This window comes from Nycticebus coucang, chromosome 16, assembly GCF_027406575.1.
Source record: "Nycticebus coucang isolate mNycCou1 chromosome 16, mNycCou1.pri, whole genome shotgun sequence".
Taxonomy (NCBI): domain Eukaryota; kingdom Metazoa; phylum Chordata; class Mammalia; order Primates; family Lorisidae; genus Nycticebus; species Nycticebus coucang.
The window spans coordinates 75,440,804-75,468,083 of NC_069795.1; the positions used below are offsets into that span (position 1 = coordinate 75,440,804).

General features: G+C 41.2%; 1 protein-coding gene across 2 annotated transcripts in view; it reads right to left on the reverse strand.

Annotated features, from left to right (window-relative positions):
* OSBPL11 (oxysterol binding protein like 11) overlaps nt 1-27,280 on the reverse strand; it is a 113,242-nt gene that overhangs the window by 65,591 nt on the left and 20,371 nt on the right. For both annotated transcript variants that reach the window (XR_008374870.1, XM_053564499.1), the window contains exons 2-5: nt 24,852-24,920; nt 13,417-13,592; nt 11,323-11,402; nt 9,630-9,806 (exon numbers count right to left, since the gene is read on the reverse strand). Coding sequence is in view for 1 of the 2 variants with exons in the window: in XM_053564499.1 (XP_053420474.1) it covers nt 9,630-9,806; nt 11,323-11,402; nt 13,417-13,592; nt 24,852-24,920 (502 nt within the window). In the remaining variant the exon portion in view is untranslated. The remainder of the gene's footprint in view (nt 1-9,629; nt 9,807-11,322; nt 11,403-13,416; nt 13,593-24,851; nt 24,921-27,280) is intronic.

Sequence of the window (27,280 nt, forward strand, 5' to 3'; positions counted from 1 at the left end):
GGCGCCGCCCCTCTAAAACATCTTTTAACAGCAGCACTAAATATTTCATTCTAAATTTAATTTCCAGTCTGGGATCTTGACTACTTTATTCTCACACCTTTCATCAGGCTCCATTTAAACTTACATTGAGAACAGGATGGTTCACCTGCTGCTTCTTTCCTAACCTTTTTTTTTTGGTTTTTGGCCAGGGCTGGGTTTCAAACCACCACCTCCGGCATATGGGATTGGCGCCCTACTCCTTGAGCCACAGGCGCCGCCCCTAACCTAACTTTTAGTATAAGATTTTCAGGTTAAAAGAGTTGAATACACTCTGCTTTATTTAGGAGCCCTGTCTACTTTTCCTAACAGAGTCAATTACTATCATTGATGAGCAAACCAGATTTTTAGATGAAAATTCTATTTATCATGCTTAATTGCTTTCAGTAGTGATCAGAAAGTTTTCAGAAGGCCTGTCCTTTTTTTTTTTTAGCAGGGGCTGGGTTTGAACCCACCACCTCCGGCATATGGGACCAGCGCCCTACTCCTTGAGCCACAGGCGCCGCCCAGAAGGCCTGTCCTTTGAACACTACTTTAATTCACACAGCAACTCGATAGTGGACAGACTCAGCTTTCAAAGGTTCTGTTCTAGGATTTTTTTTTTTTTTTTGGAGACAGAGCCTCAAGCTGTCATCCTGGGTAAAGTACCATGGCATCACAGCTCACAGCAACCTCCAACTCCTGGGCTCAAGCAATCCTCCTGCCTCTGCCTCCCAAGTAGCTGGGAATACAGGCTATTTTTTGGTTGCAGCCGTCAATGTTTGGCAGGCCCTGGCTGGATTCGCACCCACCAGCTTAGGTGTATGTGGCTGGCACCTTAGCTGCTTGAGCCACAGGCACCGAGCCTGTTCCAGGATTTTTTTTTTTTTTGGAAACAGTCTAACTTTGTTGCCCTCATCACAGCAACCTTAAACTCTTGGGCTTAAGCAATTCTCTGGCCTCAGCCTCCCAAGTAGCTGGGACTACAGGTGCCCACCACAATGCCCAGCTACTTTTTTTTCTTGTAGTTGTCATTGTTGTTTAGCAGGCCCAGGCCAGCCCCGGGTGTGTGTGGCTGGCACCCTAACCACTGAGCAATGGGCACCGAGCCTGTTCCAAGATTTTTAATACAATTAATTAGCAGGCTAGTGAAAGAGATGCAAAATGATCCCGACAAACAAGTGTGTCAGGCATGAAACAGCCCTTGAAAATATGGACCATAGGTAAGAATCAAACATTTACTCTTCCTAGAAAAAAAAGGTTTTAAAAGAAAGTGTAGGTATGAAGGTATCTATGAATACACATTATACATGCACATACATATATGTGTGCTTTGTATGTGTGTAAATGTTTTTGTATATGAATTTGGGGACCAACTCCCAATAATCCAAACTTATGAACTTTGGGATACAGTTTGGCAACATCAATTAGATCTAAATAAATACATATAAGTTATGATCTAAACAATTATACTCTCAGCTTTGTAACCAATAGATAAACATCCATAAGTTCATCAATTCAAATGTCCATCAATACTAGAATGTACAAAAAATATTATGGCATATTCATAAAGGAATAGTATACAGCAATGAAAATATAGAACCAGCTATACTCAACATTATAAGTAAATCTCAAATATACAGTGTAGACTGAAAAGCCATACTCAAAAGACTACATACTACATGATTCCGGTTTTACACATTTCAAAATAGGCAAAACAAATCTATTAAGTGAGAAGTCAAGAAAGCAAAATAGGGAGAAAGGGTATTGTGACAGAAAGGCAAGAAAGTAGGGTGCTGGTAACATCTAATTTGTTGATCCAGGAGGTGGCTACATGAAAATTATATCAAGAGGTATACTTGGGATTTGTGTATTTTTTTATATGTTACAAGGCAACAAAGCTTTTTTTTTGTTTTTTGAGACAGAGTCTCACTATGTGGCACTCGGTAGACATAGCTCATGGCAACCTCCAACTCTTGGGTTTAAGCGATTCTTTTTCTTTTCTTTTTTTTTTTTTTTGAGACAGTTTCACTTTGTTGCCCTGGGTAGAGTGCTGTGGTGTCACAGCTAATAGCAACCTCCAGCTCTTGGGCTTAAGCGATTCTCTTGCCTCAGCCTCCCAAGTAGCTGGGACTATAGGTGCCCACCACAACGTCCGGCTATTTTTTGTTGTAGTTTGGCCAGGGCCAGTTTGGAACCCGCCACCCTCAGCATATGGGCCTGGCACCCTACTCACTGGGCCATAGGCACTACCCTAAGCAATTCTCTTGCCTCAGCCTCCCAAGTAGCTGGGACTACAGGGACCTGCCACAACGCCCGGCTATATTTTGTTGCCGTTGTTCATTGTTGTCTAGCTGGCCCAGGCTGAGTTCGAACCCACCAGCCTTGGTGTTTGTGACTGGGGCAGTAACCACTGTGCTATGGGTGCCAAGCCGGCAACAAACTTTTTAATAAAGAAAAAAACTCTTGGCTGGGCTCAGTGGTTCACTTCTGTAATCCTAACACTCTGGGAGGCCAAGGCAGGTGGATAGCTTGAGCCAGTTCGAGACCAGCCTGAGCAAAAAGGGAAACCCCGTCTCTACTAAAAGACAGAAAAACTGGCTCGGTGAGAGTGGTTATAGCACCAGCCACATACACCAAAGGTGGTGGGTTCGAACCCAGACTGGGCCATCTAACCAACAATAGCAACTGCAACAAAAAATAGCTGGACATTATGGTGGGCGCCTGTAGTCCCAGCTCCTTGGGAGGCTGAGGCAAGAGAATCACTTGAGCCCAAGAGTTTGAGGTTGCTGTAAGCTGTGACGTCACAGCACTCTACCAAAAGCAACATAGTAAAGACTCTGTCTCCAAAAAAGAAACAAAATAATAAAATAAAAAATCTTTTATTTGAGACGTTCTCACTTATATATAATTATATATATTTAAAAGATAGATGTTAATGGACGGCGCCTATGGCTCAGTGGGTAGGGCAGTGGCCCCATACACTGAGGGTGGTAGGTTCAAACCCAGCCCGGCCAAACTGCAACAAAAAATAGCCGAGCATTGTGGCTACTCCGGAGGCTGTGGCAAGAGAATCACCTAAGCCCAGGAGTTGGAGGTTACTGTGACCTGTGATGCCACAGCACTCTACCTAGGGCAACAAAGTAAAACTCTGACTCTGTCTCTACAAAAAAAAAGACGGATGTTAAAATGTTAAAATTTGTTAACAGTTTTCTCCAAAACAAATGAGTTGATTACATATAGTCAAAGAAATGGAAAAGCAATGAAACCAGAAAGAAAGAGAAAGCTTACAGAAAGCTGAAAACTTGGTTAACCAATGTTTTGCAGCCAGATATGGCAAATATGGTGATAGTAATGTATCATTCAGGTAAGATCTAGTTTGTTCAAAAATCAGATTAGAACCACGATTTTAGTGTACTTGTATTTTGTCTGTCTCACTCACTAGACTGATCATTTAAGCCCAAGAGCCCAGGAAAGAGCATAGTACCAACAGGAAGCATGCACTGAAAATGGAGTAAACTGATAAACAGTACTAGTAATAAATAGTAAATGTTAAAACAGATAATTTAAAGTTTTTGTACTATGTGTTCAGGCACAATATTATACTATTCCCAATAGTCAATTGCTTTTGCCAACCGTTACTTACTCTAACTCTGCATTTATCCACGGACTTTAATTAAATGTTTTTTCCAGACTCAGTCTGAATTATATCTATGCATCACAATATCACAACATCCTAGAGCTAGGTAATTCTAGTAAAGGAATTCTCAACGTGTACTCTGCAGACTCCTGTAGGACTCCTTTCAGAGGGTCTTTGAAGTCAACCTACTATTACAATAATTTTAAAAAGTTATTTGCCTTTTTCACTGCAGTGACATTTGCATTGATCCTGAGAAAACAATAATAGGTAAAACTGCCAGAATGTCAGTGAGGACAATCCTACTAGTGGTCGCTATATTCTTCACCTATCATGCACTCACAAAAGAAAAAACCCACTTTTACTTAAGAATGTCCCTGAAGGCTGGACACAGGCTCATGTTGTAATTCTAGCACTCTGTGAGACCGAGGCAGGTGGACTGCTTGACCTCATGAGTTCAAGACCAGCCTGAGCAAAAGTAAGATCCTGTCTCTACCAAAAATAGAAAAAAAACTGAGGTAAGAGGATCACTTGAGCCTGAGTTTGAGGTTGCTGTGAGCTATGACGCCACAGCACTCTATCCAGGGAGATAACTTGAGAGTCTGTGTCAAAAAGAAAAAAAAAAAAGTCCCTGAAAAAGCAGTTAAAATAATTAGGTTTACCATATCTTGACTCTTGAGTACATGTTTTTTTAAATCCTCTGTAAGATCGGGCATGGTAGCTTATACTTTTAGTCCTAGCACTCTGGAAGGCAAAGGCTGAAGGATTGCTTCAGCTCAGGAGTTTGAGATGAGCCTGAGCAAGAGCAATACCCCATCTCTACCATTAATAAAAAAAGAAAAATTAGCCAGGCATTGTGGTGAGTGCTTGCAGTCCCAGATACTCGGAAGGCGGAGACAGGAGAATCTGTTGAACCCAGAGTGTGAGGCTGCTGTGAGGTAGGCTGATGACATGGCACTCTAGCCTGGGCAACAGAGTAAGACTTTGACTCTGAAAAAAAAAAAAAAATTCCCAAAATGTCTATACTTCCCAAAGCAATCTATAGATTCAATGCAATCCCCATTAAGATACCAACATCATACTTTCAAGATGTGAAAAAAATAATTCTTCGTTTTGTATGGAACTAGAAAAAACCCCGTATATCTAAGGCAATTCTTAGTAATAAAAACAAGGCCGGGGGACATCAGCCTACCAGACTTTAGGCTGTACTACAAGGCCATAGTGATCAAAACAGCATGGTATACTGGCACAAAAATAGATATAGGGCAGCACCTGTGGCTCAAAGGAGTAGGGCGCCAGCCCCATATACTGAAGGTGGCTGGTTCAAAAACCCGCCCCGGCCAAACTCTGCAAAAAAAAAAAAAAAAAAAAAAATAGAGGTATAGACAACTGGTATCAAATAGAAAACCATGAGATTGTCTGCAAAATTCTACAGCCACCTGATCTTTGATAAACCAAACAAGAACATTCACTAGGGGAAAGAAGCCTTATTCAATAAATGGTGATGGGAGAAATGGATAACCACATGTAAAAGACTGAAACTGGACCCTCACTTTTCTCCACTCACTAAAATTGATTTATGACGGATAAAAGATCTAAATCTAAGGCATAAATCAATAAAAATCCTCGAAGAAAGTAGGAAAACACTTCAAGCTATCGGCCTGGGGAAAGACTTTATGACGAAGACTCCAGTGGCAACTGCAACAGCAACAAAAATAAACAAATGAGACTTAATTAAACTGAATAGTTTCTGTACAGCTAAGGAGACAACCAAAGCAGATAGATAACCATCAGAATGGGAAAAGATATTTGCATATTATGAATCAGACAAAAGCTTGATAGCTAGAATCTACAGAGAACTCAAATTAAGCAACAAAAAAAAAGCCAACAATCCCCCCTATCAATGGGCAAGTAAGATGAATAGAACCTTCTCTAAGAACACAGACGAATGGCTAACAAGCATATGAAAAAGTGCGCATCATTCCTAATTATCAGAGAAATGCAAATCAAAACCACCCTGAGATATCACCTAACCCCAGTGAGATTGGCCCACATCACAAAGCCTCAAAGCTGCAAATGCTGGTGTGGTTATAGAGAAAGTAACACTTTTACACTGTTGGTGGGACTACAAACTAATACAACCCTTTTGGAAGGAAGTATAGAGAATCCTCAAAAAACTCAAACTAGACCTCCCATTTGATCCTGCAATCCCGTTACTGGGCATCTACCCAGAAGAAAAAAAATCCTTTTATCATAAGGACATCTACACTAGATTGTTTATTGCAGCTCAATTTACAATTGCCAAATTGTGGAAACAACCTAAATGCCCCCCAATCCAGGAATGGATGAACAAATTGTGGTATATGTATACCGTGGAATACTATACACCTATTAAAAAGGATGGTGGGCTCGGCATTCATAGCTCAGTGAGTAGGGCACTGGCAACATACATGGAGGCTGGCAGTTTCGAGCCTGGCCCAGGCCTGTTAAACAACGACACCTGCAACCAAAAAAATAGCCAGGCGTTGTGGTGGGCGCCTGTAGTCCCAGCTACTCTGGAGACTACAAGGCAAGAGAATCACTTAAGCCCAGGTTTTTTGGAGGTTGCTGTGAGCTGTGACACCACGGCACCCTACCGAGGGTGACATAGTCAGACTGTCTCAAAAATAAACAAATAAAGAACAAAAAGTGGTGGCTTTGAAATCCATATTAATTTAGATGGAGTTGAAATATGTTCTTCTTAGCAAAGCATCACAAGAATGGAAAAGCAAGAATCCAATGTACTGGCTTGGCGGAGGAGAGGTGAAGGGAGGGCAGGGGAGAGGAAAGGGGAGGAAAAGAAAAAGAAAAAAGAAAAAATGTAGCTTTCAGCCATGTGTAATCCTCTAGACTTAAGACCCCTAGATAAAAGAGCCCACATGGAGACTCCCAGGTGAGTTCCTCAGTTCTTTCCCCCTTCCAGAAGCTCTGGTGGTGCTTTTTACTTCTTCTGCATTCCTTTCTAACTCCTAATAAAAGTCTTATCTTACAAAAACAAAAAAAAATTAGCTTTAAAATAAAAATTACGATTTTGGAAAACTTTTATCTGCCAGCATAGGTTTCACAGCTTTCTAACACTGCATGCCTTCTCTGATGAGACTGGTGGAGATATTAATCAACATGAATTTTAGAAACTGTATGATAATAAAATGGATCAGTATTTATAGGATCCACATAACTCTATGAACTAATATCGCCCATAGACTAACAAATGCATGGTGTTACAAAATTATGCATAGGTTAAATATCCATTCCATGTACAGGACCAATCGATGGATTTCCATGTAACAACATACAAAAAGTTCGCTTTTTTTTTTTGAGACAGAGTCTCACATGTCACCCTTGGTAAAGTGCTTGTTGTAGTAATTGTCATTGTTGTTTAGCAGGCCTGGGCTGGGTTCAAACCCACCAGCTTAGGTGTATGTGGCCAGTGCCCTAATCACTGAGCTACGGGTGCCAAGCCAATAAGCTAAATTTTAAAGGGAAAACTGGTTCTGAAGGTATTTTTAATATTTGTCTGGACAACACAAAAAATGGGACAAACACTCCAAAAGGATTATTTTCTCAGAAATAGAATTTTTCCATCAGAATGCAGAAACATTTCTAATATAGTCATAATCTTATAGTTTGACTTATTATGATCTTAAATGCAAAAATACCAGCCTAGTGAAGACACAGAGCTAAGACTTTTTTTTCCTAAGGGGTAGGAGAGAAGGGTGGCAGCAGCACAGGGACTGCTAAACAGTGGTCACTTCTCAAACCTTAGAATTATTACTATGGAGCAATAGTTCAAAAGGAGCTGCCATTAAACTGATCAATTCTGTAAGTTGACACTTGTTCTTCCCTCAGAGGTAGCTGTAAAACTTAGGGGATACACTCACTCTACATACAAGAGCCACAGTTACTTTAAATACTATTAACAAATGCTGTTACGGCTGGGCGCCTGTAGCTCAGCAGCTAGGGTGCCGACCACATATGCCAGGGCTGGTGGGTTTGAACAATGACAACTGCAACAACAACAACAACAAAAAAAAAATAGCCAGGCATTGTGGCGGGCTCCTGTAGTCCCAGCTACTTGGGAGGCTGAGGCAAGAGAATCACTTAAGCCTAAGAGTTGCAGGTTGCTGTGAGCTATGACGCCATAGCACACTACCAAGGGTGATATAGTTAGACTCTGAATCAAAAGAATAAATAAATAAATAAATGCTGTCATGTTACAAAAAGTATATTTAAAGACACAAAACACAAGAGTATTATAAAAAATTACCAATGGCCCAGTGAGAATACCAAAACAATCATTAGAGATGAAAAATAAGGAAAAGGTTGATCAAAGCCTTCACAACTGATGGGAAGCCTCCCATACTCAAAGATTCGAGTATGGCCAAGCAGAAGGCCTCTACAGAGGCTAGAATATCAAACACGAAAAGGTCCCTCTTCTCTGAAGATGTGTTGTAATACATGACAACTTCAGCCATATGCTTTTTGCTTGTTTTTAACTTTTTACTGACATATACTGATACACAGAGTACAGAAATACACATCACAAATATATGGCTTAATGAATTTTCATAAGCCAAACACACCATGAAACCAAAAACAGAACATTACCAGCATCCCAGAAATCTCCTTGAGAACTTCCATCACTAGCCATGATTGAAAAGTTGTAAGAATTTCATGGCTGCCTAGTTTTTAAGGGTTAAAGAACATACTATAACACAAGGTTGCCCCTAAATATTTTTATTTATTTTATCTCTCGTATCTTAACACTTCTAATGTTCCCTTTTCCTCCACCTTAAATTAAGATATAAGCACTTTGGGGTTTTTTTTTGAGACACAGTCTCCCTATGTTACTCTTGGTAGAGTGCTGTGATATCACAGCTCACAACAACCTCAAACTCTTGGGCTTAAGCAATTCTCTTGCGTCAGCCTCCCAAGTAGCTGGGACTACAGGCACCCACCACAACACCCAGCTATTGTTTTGTTGCAGTTGTTGTTGTTAGCTGGCCCAGGCCGGGATCAAACCCACCAGCCTCGGTGTATGTGGCTGGTGCCATAACCAATGCGCTACAGGCGCCAAGCCATATAGTCAGTGAATATTTATGACTTAAAAATTACCCCAGTATCAATAGCCGGGCGTCGTGGTGGGCGCCTGTAGTCCCAGCTACTCGGGAGGCTGAGGCAAAAGAATCGCTTAAGCCCAGGAGTTGGAGGTTGCTGTGAGCTGTGTGAGGCCACAGCACTCTACCAAGGGCCATAAAGTGAAACTCTGTCGCTACAAAAAAAAAAAATTACCCCAGTATCCTACATGAGAAATAATGAGGGCCCCCAAAAGACACAAACAATACTTAAAAATAGTATTTGTGACCTGGCTCCGTGCCTGTGGCTCAAGCAGCTAAAACGCCAGCCACATATACCTGAGCTGCTGGGTTCGAATCCAGCCCGGGCCCCCCAAACAACTATAATGGCTGCAATCAAAAAATAGCTGGGGTGTTGTGGCAGGCGCCTGTAGTCCCAGCTACAGGCAAAGGCAGAGGCAGGCGAATCGCCTGAGCCCATGAGTTGGAGGTTGTTGTAAGCTGTGATGCCACAGCACTCTACCCAGGGCGACAGCTTGAGGCTCTCTCTCAAAAAAAAAAAAAAAAAAAAGGCCCATATACCAAGGGTGGCGGGTTCAAACATGGCCCCGACCAAACTGCAACAAAAAAATAGCCGGGTGTTGTGGTGGGTGCCTGTAGTCTCGGGAAGCTGAGGCAAGAGAATCACCTAAGCCGAAGAGCTAGAAGTTGCTGTGAGCTGTAACACCACAGCACTCTACCAAGGGTGACAAAGCGAGACTCTGTCTTAAAAAAATATATATGTATATGTATATATATATGACAAAATCAAGCATGTAAGGTGTTATTCTGTGCATTTTAACTTTACTTCAATTCATACTTACTTCTCTGACTTCCACAAGATGGTCTGGAGGTAAGTGAGCTCTTTTGCTCACTGATTGCAGTTTGGAATGTCCAACATTAAAAAAAGAAATAGCATTCTGACTTGGTCTCCTCTGAGATATGGGAGAATTACCACTAGATGCAAGTGAGAAACTTCGTGACTTCAGAGGAGGATTATTCTGTTAGACAAAGAAAATCATTCTTGTTTTAAAACTCAGGTTCTCTAACCATCAAACTATCATACACTGAGGTTTATATATATTTTTAAAATTAACTTCAGAATTAACTACAAGAGCATTTCTGGTGGTAAGATATCAGCTACTCAAAGTTTAAGCATTCACACATCCCAAAGTAAGCTGATAATTTATTTAGACAATTTCCAGTTTTGTGCTGTCAAATTTTTTTTCACATTTTACAAATATTACAATAATAAAAAAAGTAACTTCTATTTCTTAAATACCTGATTAGCACAAAAAGTGTACTCAGCAATATGCAATATAATACATTTCCTAGTGTAACCTAATGTAAAATTCAAGTATTCATTGGAACAAACTAGTACTTTGGTCACTGATCACTGTCAATAACTAAAATCTTATAGTATGAGAAAAACTAGTGTGCTGAATTTCTTAACAATTTTTAGAAATTCACTTAGGGAAAACCACCAGGTAGAATGAAAAACAGTAAAAGTCAAGTTAGCACCTACATATGGAATCCTCTAGATCCTCTAGATGTGCTTAGACCTCTCTAACCTCAGATTTCAAGTACTAAAGACTTTTTTTCTCCTTAAAAAGATAAAAATCAGTCCTAAGAAGATATACAAATGACTGAGCAATAAGCACATGAAAAGATGCCCCAGATGATTAGACATAAGGGAAATGAAATCAAAATCACAATAAGACTCCATTTTACTTACATTCACTAGGATAGCCCTAATAATTTTTAATTAAAGGACAATAACAAGCATTGACAAGGATGTAAAGAAATTGGAATTCTCATACATTATTGGTAGAAATGTAAATGGTGTGGCTACTTTGGAAAACAGTTTGGCAATTCCTCAGAAAGTTAAACATACAACTATCGTATGACCCAGAAATTTGATTCCTAGTTATATACCCTAGAGAACTGAAACTGTATGTTCACACAAAAAATATTAAACACAAATGTTCATAGCAGCATTACTCATATATCTATAAAATGGAAACAACCCAAACGTCCATCAACTAATCAATAGATTAAAAAATGTGGTATATCCATATTATGGAATATTATTCAGCCCTAAAAAAGGACAAAAGTCCTGATAGGTGCAACAGCATAAATGAACCCTGAAAAATTATGCTACACCAAAGAAGCCACATACAAGAAACCACATGGTATCATTTATACGACATATTAAATGTTCAGAATAGACAAATGCATGGAAAGAGAAAATAGTGTTTGCCAGGGGGCTTGGGAAGGGAAGAATAGGGAGTGACTGCTGGTGGGTATGAGTTTGACAGCAGGGGTTAATGAAAATGTTCTGGAATTAAATAGTTGCAATGGTTGCACAACACTGTAAATATATTAAAAATGATAAAATTATATCCTTTTAAAAAGGTGAATTTTATGGTATATTGAGAATAGTTTTTCAATTTTAAAATGTAAAAAGTAAATTCCTTCTCCTTTTTGTATGTTAAGATCATGTATTAATCCACATACCTTTCCAATAGCTTCAGTATGATGTTGTGTACATATCTGAAGTCTGCTAACCCAGTGTTGTCGCTCTTTCGCATCTGTGGCTGATAAAAAGGATGTAAATGTTATTTTGTATTGATTTATTTTGGGAATATAATTATCTACAGCATGAAGAATAGGTCACTGGTTCTACTCTCAATAGAGCAAATTTCCCTGAGTAGAAGGCGGCAGAAAAGAGGACAAAACGTTAACTTTGCCAGGGGCCACAATATCTGGATATGGATACATATTTCTAAAAAAGAATAAATTCTGTGCAACAAGGTGAGGATATGAGACTGACATGTCTTACAATTCTCATTAAAATAAGTCCTTATTTGGGCGGCGCCTGTGGCTCAGTGAGTAGGGCGCCGGCCCCATATGCCGAGGGTGGCGGGTTCAGGCCCAGACCCGGCCAAACGGCAACAAAAAAAAATAGCCGGGCGTTGTGGCGGGCGCCTGTAGTCCCAGCTGCTTGGGAGGCTGAGGCAAGAGAATCGCGTAAGCCCAAGAGCTAGAGGTTGCTGTGAGCCATGTGACGCCACGGCACTCTACCCGAGGGCGGTACAGTGAGACTCTGTCTCTACAAAAAAAAAAAAAATAAGTCCTTATTTAAGGAAATAACTGTTAATAACTGACATACAATCAATACTTTCGGATCTGTAGTTAGCATGCCTAGTTAAGATTACCATTATGTTATACTTTGTGTGTTAACTAAATATAAAACAAAAACTTCTACATAATTTAAATTTATCTAAACAGAAGTTAAGATTTAACTTTAATGAATATGAACATTTTAATAAATCACAACTATATATAATAAACACTGAAAACTGCAGAAAGAGCCTACAAACCAAACCAAATAAACGGGCAGCACACATTTATCTCTATGGCAGGCATAAAAATTATCATTAAAGAAGTCTATGTTAGGCCAGGTGTGGTAGCTCACACCTATAATTCTAGCACTTTGGGAGGCCGAGGTGGGTGGAATGCTTGAGCTCAGGAGTTTCAGTGCAGCCTGAGCAAGAGCAAGACCCTGTCTCTACTCAAAATAGAAAAAAAAACTAGCCGGTTATTGTGGCAGGCACCTAGAGACCCAGCTACTTGGAAGACTGAGGCAAGAAGATCTCTTGAACACAACAGTTTGAGGTTGCTGTGAGCAATGATATAACCGTACCCTATATAGGGCGACAGAGTGAGACTCTGTCCCCTCCAAAATAAAAATAAATAAAATAAAGAAGTCGGCTCGGCGCCTGTGGCTCAAGCGGCTAAGGTGCCAGCCACATACACCTAAGCTGGCAGGTTTGAATCCAGTCTGGGCCCGCCAAACAACAATGATGGCTGCAACCAAAAAATGTGGCAGGCACCTGTAGTCCCAGCTACCTGGAAGGCAGAGGCAGGAGACTCACTTGAGCCCAGGAATTGGAGGTTGCTATGAGCTGTGATGGCATGGCACTCTACCCAGGGTGACAGCTTGAGGCTCTGTCTCAAAAAAAAAAAAAAGAAGTCTATGCTTTTAGATTTTCAGTGACCAGAGTTTCATTCACACAAACTCTTTAGAGGGGCTAATCCTAAGTGAACTTGTTCACTGGCTCTTTCGAAAAGTCATTCATTAAAACAGATTTCATAGGCTGGGCGCCCATAGCTCAGTGAGTAGGTTGCCAGCCACATACACCGAAGCTGGTGGGTTTGAGCCCGCCCTGGGCCTGCTAAACAACAATGACAACTGCAACCAAAAAGTAGCTGGGGGTTGTAGTGGGTGCCTGTAGTCCCAGCTACTCGGGAGGCTTAGGCAAGAGAATCACTTAAGCCCAAGAGTAGGAGGTTGCTGAGAGCTGTGATGCCACGGCACTCTACCAAGAGTGACATAGTAAGACTCTGTCTCAAAAAATAATAATTAAAAAAATAATAATAAAACAGATTTTGTAAGTTCTCAAAATAGTCCCAAGATTTAGGATATTACATCCATACCACTGATGATAGTAGTTTCTATTTCCAAAATCCAAATAAAAGCAGGTAAATGCACCAACTTCTCAAGGGAAAAAGAAAATCACAGTATCAATTCTTATATCTCCATCATACCTCTGAGTTTATACTGTTCCCCACTGGCAGCATTTACAGTGAAGGTATGACAGTCCTCATCACTGGGTGATATCACAGCTCCTGCAAGCTGCAAAGTACCTCTAGGTTTTTGATTTCTAGACTGTTCATTCACAAAGTACTCCAACAGCCCAGCTTCATTGTTTAAAACAAAAAACCTGTAATGATTTAAAAAAAAAAAACTGTAATTTTTGAACATTTTCTGTAGGCAAACCAAAGCTAAGCAAATTTTAAGGACTTACACACTTCAGGTTTTCACTATTAAAAAAATAAAACTTAAAAGCATTTCTGAAGTACTTGGAAACATTAGAATGAATTTCCTGGCAGCAAAGATTATTAAAAAATTGAATGAGTTTAATAAAAGACACAAAATCTTCAGGTACGGCATTTAATAGGGAATAGGCAAACCAGTGAATTATAAAAGGAAGCAAAGATATAGTATCCTTTCAAAGGAAGATTTATCTACAGAATTCATTAACAGAGAGGTTAAACTGCCCAAAGAAAATGGTAGTGAGAACTTTTATTTAAAATTCACTTAAAATAAATTAAAATATGAGCTCTGAGGTTAACTAAATGTTAGGTAATATGTGAATCTGATTTAATATTTAATTTGATGTAATATGTGAATTTGATTTAATATATTAATTGTATATAGAAATATACAATGAGAACATCAGGATAGAAAGATTTGCTGAAAGTATCATTAAATAGGTCACACTAGATTACCTGTCCTGTTTAAAAATGAAAAAGCTGCAACTGGATATGCAGAAACATAAGGAACTTGAAACGAAATGATGAAATACTGATATACTCTGGAAAACAATTTAATGAAATACTAATACACTTTGGAAAAGAACTTGATAAAATACTGATGTACTCTGGAAAGGAATTTGATGTTCTGATTTAGTTCTAAATTATCTACTTTAGGAAATACATTAATTCAGATCCCAATTTAAGTTAGTAACTCTAAAAAGTATCAATTTTTAAAAATTCATGTTGGTTTTGGAGAAGTTTAGCATTCTACATGTTAGCTTGCTCTATAATAGAACCTGGTAGATAATTTCAGGAACAAATTCAGGAACATGAACTAGACATTGTCACTGTCTTAAGTAATGACAATGACATTGTCTCAAGCAATGTGACAACCATGTCAAAGTTAGTCAAGAAGAGAATAGAGGGCGGCGCCTGTGGCTCAGTCGGTGGGGCGCTGGCCCCATTACCGAGGGTGGCGGGTTCAAACCCGGTCCCGGCTGAACTGCAACCAAAAAATAGCTGGGCGTTGTGGCGGGCGCCTGTAGTCTCAGCTACTCGGGAGGCTGAGGCAAGAGAATCGCTTAAGCCCAGGAGCTGGAGGTTGCTGTGAGCTGTGTGATGCCATGGCACTCTACCTAGTCTCACTCTACATAAAGTGAGACTCTGTCTCTACTAAAAAAAAAAAAAGAAGAGAATAGAATTGGCCGGGGCGGCGCCTGTGGCTCAGTGAGCAGGGCGCCGGCCCCATATACTGAGGGTGGTGGGTTCAAACCCAGCCCCCGGCCAAACTGCAACAAAAAAATAGCCGGGTGTTGTGGCCAGCGCCTGTAGTCCCAGCTACTCGGGAGGCTGAGGCAGGAGAATAGCCTAAGCCCAGGAGTTGGAGGTTGCTGTGAGCTCTGTGATGCCACGGCACTCTACCGAGGGCAATAAAGTGAAACTCTTGTCTCTACAAAAAAAAAAAAAAAATGTGTTCAGTGAGAATAGAATTGGCCTTTTATTCAGAGAAAGAAAAAGAACAGAGGAGAAGAAAGCTAAAGAAGTTGAAAATGTCTACCCAAGAGAAAGACAGAAAACTGACGGACTGATGTTTTTCTCATAAGTCTTTTTTGTTGTTGTTGTTGCCCTCAGTAGGGTTATGGGGCGTCACAGCTCACAGCAACCTCCAGCTCTTGGGCTAGGGAGATTCTCTTGCCTCAGCTTCACGAGTACCTGGGACTACAGGTGCCCGGCACAATGTCCGGCTATTTTTGTTGCAGTTGCCACTGCTGTTTTAGCTGGCCGGGGCCATGTTCAAACCCGTCACCCTCGGTATATGGGGCTGGAGCCCTACCCACTGAGCCACAGATGCCGCCCTTTCTCATAAGTCTTTCAGCATGCTTCTGATTTTTAAAATTATGTTCACATATTTTGATAAAAATACAAACTAATTTAAATATTTTTTCAGAGCTTTTAAACTTAATGTTTTATTAAGTTTATTATTAAGGTCAAAATTTTTTTATGATTTATTGACCACCTGTAGATCTACTTAGTGAACTGAACACCATATTTTTGCTCATTTCTTACTTTTTTTTTTTTTGAGACAGAGCCTCAAGCTGTCACCCTGGGTAGAGTGCCATGGCATCACAGCTCACAGCAACCTCCAACTCCTGGGCTCGAGTGATTCTCCTGCCTCCGCCTTCCAAGTAGCTGGGACTACAGGCACCGGCTACAACACCGGGCTATTTTTTGGTTGCAGCTGTCATTGTTGTTTGGAGGGCCTGGGCTGGATTCGAACCCACCAGCTCAGATGTATGTGGCTGGCGCCTTAGTGGCTTGAGCCACAGGCGCTAAGCCATTTTTGCTCATTTCTAATATGGCTGCTTATCTTTATTTCTCCATTTTTGTGACAAGATTATTTGAATTAACAAAAAATAGCCATTGACATCATCTTAAATTTCTGAAACACATAACCTGTCCTTTGTAAAATGCCCGTGTGGGCCAGGCACAAAGGTGAATACCTGTAACCCCAGCTACTTGGGAGGTTGAGGAAGAAGGATCACTTGAGCCAGGAGTTCAAGTCTAGCTTGGGTAATATAGTGAGACTCTGTCTCTAAAAACAACACATTAAATTAAAGGCTCATATGAATCCCCTACAACTAAAAAAATCCATCAAAACTGCAACGGTACATTTTAAAACTATTAAGAAATGAGTATAATTGTGATGGATGTGTTACTTAGGAATGTAAGAGTTCAATGTAGTTCGATGTGAGTGTTTCACATTGTATATCGAAGCAGTACCCTGAACCTCATAAATGCATCAATGTACAAAGTTATGATTTAATAAAAAAAAATAATAAATCCATCAAAACACCTGAAGGGCTCAGTTCACAAGAAAACAATCTTTTTTTTTTTTCCTTTTTTGGAGACAGAGTCTTATTCTGTTTCCCCAGGGTAGAGTGTCAGCCTAGCTCATAGCAACCTCAAACCCCTAGGCTCAAGAAAGCAATATCCTGGGCCAGCTTGGTGGCTCACGCCTATAATCTTAGCACTCCCACTCTGGGAGGACAAGGCAGATGGATTGCCCTGTGTTCACAGGTTCAAGACCAGTCTGAGCCAGAGTGAGACTCCCATCTCTAAAAATAGCCAGGCGTTGTGGCAGGCACCTGTAGTCCCAGCTGCTTGGGAAGTTGAGACAAGAGAATTCCTTGAGCCCAAGAGTTTGAGGTTGCTATGAGTTATTATGCAATAGCACTCTACCGAGAGCAACAAAGTGAGACTCTGCCTCAAAAAAAAAGAAATCAATATCCTGAATATACTAAAAACCAATGAGCTGTACACTTTAAATGGGTGAATTGTATGGTATGAGTGGGTGGCACCTGTGGCTCAAGAAGTAGGGGCGCCAGCCCCATATACCAGAGGTGGCGGGTTCAAACCTGGCCCGGCGAAAAACTGCAACAACAACAAAAAAGAATTGTATGGAATGAGAATTCTATCTCAAAAAAAATATTAATAAAGAAAGGAATGGGCAGCACCTGTGACTCAGTGGGTAGGGCACTGGCCCCATATACCGAGGGTGGTAGATTCAAACCCAGCCTGGCCAAACTGCAACCAAAAATTGACGGGCATTGTAGCTACTCGGGAGGCTGAGGCAAGAGAATCACCTAAGACCAAGACTTGGAGGTTGCTGTGAGCTATAACACCATAGCACTCTACAGTGAGACTGTCTCTAAAAAAAAAAAGGGAAAATGACTAGTGTCATCTCTTAAAGGGAGTTAATTTAAGAGACAATTTGAAGTACATGTTTGGAAATCTCAAGTTTACTATGAATATATATTTCTTATCCCAAAAGCATTACCACAAATTTACAACATGGAAGGCACTCACCTAGATATAGAGAAAGTAATGTTGAGAGGAGACAGGTAAAATTACAGAAATGTGCCAATAACATTACCTGTCTACCACTAAGATGATGCTATGGATGCTATATGATGCTATATGCCAGCAGCAATATAGTACTTTGGGGTGTATTTCATTGTACATGGATTAATCCAAACGTTCTCCCTGGATACTTTATAAGACATGTAGATTAGGGATAAAGAGACAATTCACATAATGAGGAAATAACAAGGCTATTTTTCCCAGAAGTTGGCCTAACCAATAAGCTAAAGAAATGTAGAAACAAAGGCAAAGTTTAAAAGGGAAACTTCAGATTCAGCATAAACGTTTACACTATGAGAACTCACCTAAGGTGTTAAATGAAAATTTTTGTTAAGATTAACATAACTGTGGGTGGTGCCTGTGGCTCAAAGGAGTAGGATGCCGGCCCCATATGCTGGAGGTGGTGGGTTCAAACCCAGCCCAGGCCAAAAAAAAAAAAAAAAAAGATTAACATAACTGTTTAATTTTTTTTTTTTTTTTTTTTGAGACAGAGTCTCAAGCTGTCATCCTGGTTAGAGTGCTGCTGTGGCATCATAGCTCACAGCAACCTCCAACTCTTGGGCTCAAGAGATCCTCTTGCCTATTATTAGTAGAGACAGGGTTTTTGCTCAGGCTGGTCTTGAACCCATGAGTTCAAGCTATCCACCCGCCTCGGCCTCCCAAAGTGCTAGGATTACAGGCTTGAGCCACCATGCCCAGCCCAACTGTTTAATTTTTTTGCAATTTCAAAATAATAAAGACCAGCAGTTTGGGGAAATAACTAATCTTCGGGACAACCTGCACTGTAAGTGAAGCATCATCAAATGCAATTTGGCTTGCAGAGTGTTGAATCTCTTAACTTTTGTTAGTTAAGTTTCATCCAACACCTGGACAAAACTGGCCAGGTGAGCCAAAGAGATTAAGCTTAATAGGCCTAGGACTCTTCCACATGTTCTTAACCTTTCTGATCCCCTCTCACCATTTAATCTACATGTTCCATGTTGAAAACCAGCATATCTGTCCTGTGATGCAAGCCCTCCAGTCAGGTTGACAGGAAATGGAAGATGAAGTTTTTTCTAAAAATTTCATCTGGGCCTATAACAGTTGAGTTGACAAGCTGAGACTTCTCTAATGGGTGAGTTGGTAAAGCACTCTGCGTTCTGAGCTGCCAAGAGGAAAGAGTTGTCATCATGCCCAGACTTGTTGGTGCTGCTTAAATTAGCCTCTTAAAGAGCTAGATTGGAACAAGCCGGTTCTCTTGGTTCTGCTAACTGCCCAGGCAACCAGTGGCTCAATGAATCTTTTTGGTAGCCTCCCTCATGCAATAATACAAACATCTACTCTTTCTTCCCACAGTCTCACATTGCTACTGATCTGAAATGCTGTCTAAACATGTATTTAGTCTTTTTTTTTCCAGACAGGGTCTCATTCTGTTGCCCACATTGGAATGCAGTGGCACAGTCATAGCTCACTGCAGCCCTGAACTCCTGGGCTCAAGAGATCCTCCTGCCTCAGCCTCCTGAGCAGCTGGAACTACAGGCATGCACCACCATGCCCAGCTAATATTTTTCATTTTGTTAGAGAAAGGGTCTCGCTGGGATACTAAATCTTACAGACTTGCTTCTGTTTTAGGGCTTTTTTATTCTATTTCACTTATCAGCCTTTCTCAATAATATTCAATAACATTATATGAATGGAAATTTTAAGAGAATAAAAATTAGTACTAAGAAAATGACATAAAATTTTTAAAAAATTAATATTCTCTATAGCATTTAATGTATAAGTCTAGAAAAACTTAGTAAATAAAAACTGAGGTGAAAAAATGCAAAAGGAAAAGGCTCCTTTGATATTGCCTTTTTTTTTTTTTTTTTTTTTAAGAGACAGAGTCTCACTTTATCCCCCTCAGTAGAGTGCCGTGGCATCACAGGTCACAGCAACCTCCAACTCCTCGGCTTAAGCGATTCTCTTGCCTCAGCCTCTTGCATAATACTGCTTTTTTTTTTTAAACTAAAAACAACAAAATAGGCCGGGCACAGTAGCTCACGCCTATAATCCTAGCACTCTGGGAGGCCAAAGCAGGTGGATCAAACCATAACAAAATCTCATTTCTACAAAAACTTTTATTTTATTTTATTTTATTTTATTTTATTTTTTGGCTGGGGCTGGGTTTGAACCCGCCACCTCTGGCATATGGGACCAGCGCCCTACTCCTTGAGCCACAGGCGCTGCCCTACAAAAACTTTTTTTTTTTTTTTTGTACGGACAGAGTTTCACTTTATTGCCCTCGGTAGAGTGCCGTGGCATTAAACAGCTCACAGCAACCTCCAACTCCTGGGCTTAGGCAATTCTCCTGCCTCAGCCTCCCAAGTAGCTGGGACTACAGGCGCCCGCCACAACGCCCGGCTATTTTTTTTTGTTGCAGTTTGGCCGGGGCTGGGTTTGAACCCACCACCCTCGGCATATGGGGCCGGCGCCCTGCTCACTGAGCCATAGGCGCCATCCTCTACAAAAACTTTTAAAACTTAGCCAGGTACAGTGATGTGTACCTATATTCCTGGCTACTTAGGAAGCTGAGGAAGGAGGATCCTATGAGCCTGGGAGTTCAAGGTAGCAATGAACTATACTCACACACTGCAACATTGAACTCCAGCCTCTAAGTCAGCGGTTCTCAACCTGTGTGTCGTGACCCCTTTGTAACAATGAAAATACATCCTGCATATCAGATATTTACATTACGATTCATAACAGTAGCAAAATTACAGTTACGAAGTAGCAACGAAAATAATTTTATGGTTGGGGGACACCACAAAATGAGGAACTGTATTAAAGGGTCATGGCATTAGGAGGGTTGAGAACCACTGCTCTAAGTGATAGAGCGAGACCCTGTCTCAAAAGAAGAAAAAAAAAGCAAAATTTGAATGTTTCTAAGATAAAGAAATGATTGACGAATGTTTGACATGACAGATATGCTAATTACCGTGATTTTAACATTTTTTTTATAATTTTTTTTTTTATATAAGAGACAGAATCTCGCTTTGTCGCTTTTGGTAGAGTGCCGTGGCATCACAGCTCACAGCAACCTCCAGCTCTTGGGCTTAGGCAATTCTCTTGCCTCAGCCTCCCAAGCAGCTGGGACTACAGGTGCCTGGCACCTATAGTTGGTGGCAGGCTATATTTGCCCGGCTATATTTTTGTTGCAGTTTGGCTGGGGCCGGGTTTGAACCCGCCACCCTTGGTATATAGGGCTGGTGCCCTATCCACTGGGCCACAGGCCCTGCCCCCATGATTTTAACATTACACATTGTATACATGTATCAAAATAGCACATTGCATCGTTCCCCATAAATATGTAAAATTATATGTTGATTAAAAATAACAGTATAGGGTGGCACCTGTGGCTCAGTGAGTAGGGCGCTGGCCCCATATACTGAGGGTGGCGGGTTCAAACCCAGCCCCGCTGAACTGCAACCAAACAATAGCCGGGCGTTGTGGTGGATGCCTGTAGTCCCAGCTGCTCGGCAGGCTGAGGCAGAAGAATCGCAAAAGCCCAAGAGCTGGAGGTTGCTGTGAGTCCTGTGACATCATGGCACTCTACCAAGGGTGGTAAAGTGAGACTCTGTCTCTACAAAAAAAAAAAATAATAATAAAAATAACAATATAAGGGCCAGTGTGGAAGCTCACATCTGTAATCCTTGCACTCTGGAAGGCAGAGCCAGGTGGATCGCCTCAGCTCAGGAGTTGGAGACCAGCCTGAGCTAGAGTGAGACCCCTGTCTCTAGAAACAGCCAGGCATGTGGCAGGCACCTGTAGCCGTAGCTACTTGGGAGGCTGAGGCAAGAGGATCACTTGAGCCTAAAAGTTTGAGGTTGCTGTGAGCTATGACGCCACCTCTACCAAGGGCAACAAAGTAAGACTCTATCTCAAGAAGCAACAACAACAACAACAAAAGTAGGCCAGGTACAGTGGTTCATGCCTGTAATCCCAACACTTTGGGGGGCTGAAGCAGGAGGATTGCTTGAGATAAGGAGTTCAAGACAAGTTTGAGCAAGGGTATGACCCCATCTCTACAAAAAAATTGAAAAATTGGGCGGCGCCTGTGGCTCAGTCGGTAAGGCGCCGGCCCCATATGCCGAGGGTGGCGGGTTCAAACCCAGCCCCGGCCAAACTACAACCAAAAAAAAATAGCCGGGCGTTGTGGCGGGCGCCTGTAGTCCCAGCTGCTCAGGAGGCTGAGGCAAGAGAATCGCTTAAGCCCAGGAGTTGAAGGTTGCTGTGAGCTGTGTGAGGCCACAGCACTCTACCGAGGGCCATAAAGTGAGACTCTGTCTCTACAAAAAAAAAAAAAAAGAAAAAAAACATTGAAAAATTATCTGAGCGGGCGGTGCCTGTGGCTCAAGGAGTAGGGCGCCGGTCCCATATGCCAGAGGTGGCAGGTTCAAACCCAGCCCTGGCCAATAACCAAAAAAAAAAAAGAAAAATTATCTGAGCATGGTGGTACATGCCTATACCCCAGCTGCCCAGGATACTAGGGTAGAAGAATCACATAAGCCCAGGAATGTGAGGTTGCAGTCAGCTATGATGAAGCCACTGCACTCTAACCTGGGTGACAGAGCAAGAACTTGTCTCAAAAACAAATCAAAACAAAACAAAAATAATAAAAGCACACACATACACAGAAATCAAACAGATAATTACAAATGTCAAATGTTGGTGAGGATGTGAGGAAACTGGAGCCCTTGTATATTGCTGGTGGAAATGTAAAATAGTGCAACTGTTGTGGAAAGTAGTGTAGAACTCCCCCCTAAAACTAAACAAAGATTGCCACATGATCCAACATTTCTACTTCAGGGTGTAGAGACAATAGAAATGAAAGCAGGACTCAATTTTGATAGGATAATTAATGACAATTAAGGTCACAGTGGGGGTGGGGGAAGGGGAGCGCAGAGAGAGAAAGAAGGAGGGAGGGGTGGGGGAAGGAAGAGCAGAGAGAGGGAAGGAGGGAGGGGTGGGGCCTTGGTGTGTGCCACACCTTCTAGGGGCAAGACACGATTGCAAGAGGGACTTTACCTAACAATTGCAATCAGCGTAACCTGTCTTATTGTACCCTCAATGAATCCCCAACAATAAAAAAAAAAAATAGAAATGAAAGCAGGGACTTGAACATATGTTGATACATCCATATTCATAGTAGCATTATTCACAATAGCCAAAAGGCAGAAGTAAACCAAATGTCCAGCAATATGAATTTATATACAAAATGTGGTGTATATATCCACAGGGTGGAAATAAAGTTCGTATGCAATTTACTATGTTAAACAATTTTAAATTGCACATGAACTTTATATCCACCCTGTGTGTTTATGTTTAAAACACTGTATTAAAATTATAATATTCAATTGGGCAGCTCCTGTGGCTCAGTGAGTAGGGTGCCAGCCCCATATACCAAGGGTGGGGGGTTCAAACCTGGCCCCAACCAAACTGCAACAAAAAATAGGCGGGCGTTGTGGCGGGCGCCTGTATTCCCAGCTACTCGGGAGGCTGAGGCAAGAGAATCATCTAAGCGCAAGAGCTGGAGGTAGCTGTGAGCTGTGATGCCATGGCATTCTACCAAGGGCAACAAAGTGAAAAAAAAAATGTATAATACTCAAGTCACATTGAGTAAAAAAAAAAAAATTTATAATACTCAAGTCACATTTGACTTCTGCAATTACAAGGGATAGAAGATATGATATATAAGATAACAATGGGCTTGGCACCCGTAGCTCAGTGGTTAGGGCACCAGCCACATACACCAGGGCTGGTGAGTTTGAACCCAGCCCAGACCTACTAAACAACAAAGACAACTATAACAAAAAAATAGCCGGGCGTTGTGGCAGGTGCCTGTAGTCCCAGCTATTCAGGAGGCTGAGGCAAGAGAATCACTTAAGCCCAAGAGTTTGAGGTTGCTGTGTGCTATTACGCCGTGGCACTCTACAAGGGTGATACAGTGAGGCTGTCTCAAAAAAAAAAAAGAAAAGAAAGATATATAAGATAACAAACATTATTGGTATATATTGAGTATTATAATTTTAATACAGTGTTTAAATTCATGTTTCTTAAAACATGTTTTTTTATGTTTAAAACATGTATTTTTTGATGGTACCATGTGTTTGTGTGCATGTATTCAGCCTTAAAAAAGGAAAAGTCTTACATATGCTACCACATGGATGAACTTTGCATGAAGACATTACGCTAAGTCAAATAAGCTACTCACATAAGGACAAATGTATAACTGTACTTATATGAGATACATGGAGTAGTCAAATTAATAGACAGGGGTAAAACAGCAGTTTCCAGGGGCTAAGGGAGTTATGGGTAAAAGTTTAAGTTTGAGAAAAAAATGTTCTAGAGTTGGCTGGTGGGGATGATTGTATAAAAATGTGAAAATGTATTAATATTTGATGGCTCTGACCTACACAGTTAGAAATGGTTAAAATGGTACATTTTATGTTATATGTATTTTACCACAGTAAAAAAAAAGTTTACTACCCTATTCTGTAACATCCAATCCCACAAAGTATTTGATATAGCTGGTTTGCCTGCTGGCTTTCCTGACACTTGTGTGACCTCGGGCTGGTTATTTAACCTCTCCAAGATCCCAGAGAAGCTATGAATCTGGCACAAAACAGGCACTTGACAGATGTGTTTGCTGTCTCTAACCCCTACTTCTCTTCCCCTACATGCACAACCTCTACAAGTATAAAATGCCCAAGGCAGGGGAACAGTGATTTTAATCCTAATGGTAACTTCTGAGGCAGTTAGAGGCTACCACTTGAACAGATGTCAACTTTTCCCACCCTAAGAAGGAAGGCACCAAACTTTTAGAAAAAGGTGGTAAATACTTCTCTAAAAGGTTTCCCAGCCATATTTATCTAAAGTAATATCAGAATATAAAATTATCAGCCCCGTTTTTCTTTTTTTTTTTTTGTAGAGACAGAGTCTCACTTTATGGCCCTCGGTAGAGTGCCGTGGCATCACACAGCTCACAGCAACCTCCAACTCCTGGGCTTCAGTGATTCTCTTGCCTCAGCCTCCCGAGTAGCTGGGACTACAGGCGCCCGCCACAACGCCTGGCTATTTTTTGGTTGCAGTTCAGCCGGGACCGGGTTTGAATCCGCCACCCTCAGTATATGGGGCCGGCGCCTTACCGACTGAGCCACAGGCGCCGCCCCAGCCCCGTTTTTCTGATCTCTTAGGAGAGACAAATGTGACATAATCACACTTACCTGTACTGCCATCCAGTGACAAGGTTGGTGTACTTCATTAAATAACCATACACATTTTCCATGTGGTCACTGTTCAAAAAGAACAGAAAGAGCCAAAATCATTGAAAATTACTTAATAGAAGAAATCCCAGCAAGGTAACCCTATAATTTTAATAACAGATGTAGATACATATATTTTCTATAAATGCTTCAAATTTCTTCAGAAGTAAAATTTATAGGTTAATAGAAGTATCCAATCTTCCAAATCTTGTATCTATAGGACTTTATTTCAACAGATTTTCTCAAGTACAATATGGCATAAATTATTATGCATTTTATTATAAACCCCAAATATACAATAATTATACAAATATAAAATCATAATAAATATAAGACAAATATGCTGGCTTGGCACCTATAGCTTAGCGGCTAGTGCACCAGCACATACATGGGAGGTAGCAGGCTCAAACCCAGCCTGGGCCTGCCAAACAAGGACAACTACAACCAAAAAACAGCCCGTTCGGTGCCCATAGCACAGTGGTTATGGCGCCAGCCACATACACCGAGGGTGGTAGGTTCAAACCCAGCCCAGGCCAGCTGAACAACAATGACAAAATAGCCAGCGTTGTGGCAGATGCCTATAGTCCCAGCTACTTGGGAGGCTGAGGCAAGAGAATTGCTTGAGCCCAAGAGTTTGAGGCTGCTGTGAGCTGTGACACCACAGCAGTCTACCAAGGGAGACATAGTAAGACTCTGTTTTAAAAAAAAAAAAAAGCGCAATAAGTATAAATATTATACAAATAAAAGCATGTGTATATATACACACACACATAAAAAAGTACATATATATAAAAAATATGTGTATATATATATATATATATTTTTTTTTTTTTTTTTTTTTAAACAGTTTTTGGCCGGGGCCGAGTTTGAACCCACTACCTCCAGTATATGGGGCCAGTGCCCTACTCCTTTGAGCCACAGGTGCTGCCCAATAAAAGTATATTACTTATAACTTTTTCTATAGAAAACATTCATAACATTATATTCTGAAACACTAGAATGCAATTTTATGATGTGAGAAAAAACTAACAAAGGACTCTAGATCAAACAGTGCCTCCTCACTGGGACACTTAAGAAGCCAAGCTGTCCTGTCTCTGATTCCTTGATTTCTAAAATGAATATCCTGGCCTGGTGCCTTGGCCCACACCTGTAATTGCAGCACTCTGGGAGGCCAAGGCGGGTGGATCACTTGAGCTCACAAGTTTGAGACCAGCCTGAGCCAAGAGCGAGACCCCGTCTCTAAAACATAGCAGGGCGTGTGGCAGACACCTGTAGCCCCAGCTACTTGGGAGGCTGAGCTATGATGCCACAGTATTCTACAAGGGCAAGAAAGTGAGACTCTGTCCCCAAAAAAAAAAAAAAAAGCTGAAGACAAAGGCTTTCTCAGACAAACAAAATGAGTAATTTGGCTGTCAGATTATAGTAGCTATAACTGGAGTCCAATTAGGGTGATGCCTCAAAAATAAGCTCAATGTTTAGTGCCTTTCTAATCTCATTTCTTCAGAGTGTTTAAAAATAAAGATCAAATCTGAAAATAAAGAACTTATCCGAAGGATAAGTACAATGGCTCAACCCTGTAATCCTAGGATTCTGAGAGGTCAAGGGCCAGTTGATTGCCTGAGTTCGGGAGTTCAAGACCAGTATGATAAAGATCACATCTCTAAAAACAGCTGGGTGTTGTGGTAGGCACCTATCGTCCCAGCTACTTGGGAGGCTAGGACAGGAGGATCACTTGAGTCTAAGAGTTTGAGGTTGCTATTAGCTATAACATCACAGCACTCTACCAAAGGCGACAAAGTGAGACTCTCTCTCAAAAAAAAAGAGAAAGGAATTGGCTCAGTGCCTGTAGCTCAAGGGGCGAGGGTGCCAGCCACATACACCAGAGCTGACAGGTTAGAATCCAGCCTGGGCCTGTGAAACAATGACAACTATTACCAAAAAAAAAAAAAAATAGCTGGGGGTTGTGGCAGGTGCCTATAATCCCAGCTACTTGAGAGGCTGAGGCAAGAGAATCACTTAAGCCCAAGAGTTTGAGGTTGCTGTGAGCTGCAACGCCACAGCACTCTACCCAGGGTGACAGCTTGAGACTCTGTCTCAATACTCGGGAGGCTGAGGCAAGAGAATCATTTAAGCCCAGGAGTTGGAGGTTGCTGTGAGCTGTGTGATACCACGGCACTCTACCGAGGGCCATAAAGTGAGACTCTGTCTCTACAAAAAAAAAAAAAAAGAAACTGATCTTTTTCTTTTATTCCATGGTTCTTAATCAAACTCTTTATCAATATTAAATGAAGTTTCTCAAGTCCTTTTGGTTTCCTTAGGAACCAAAATCCTAACCTCATGGCCCGGCACCCATAGCACAGTGGTTACAGTGCCAGCCACATACACTGAGG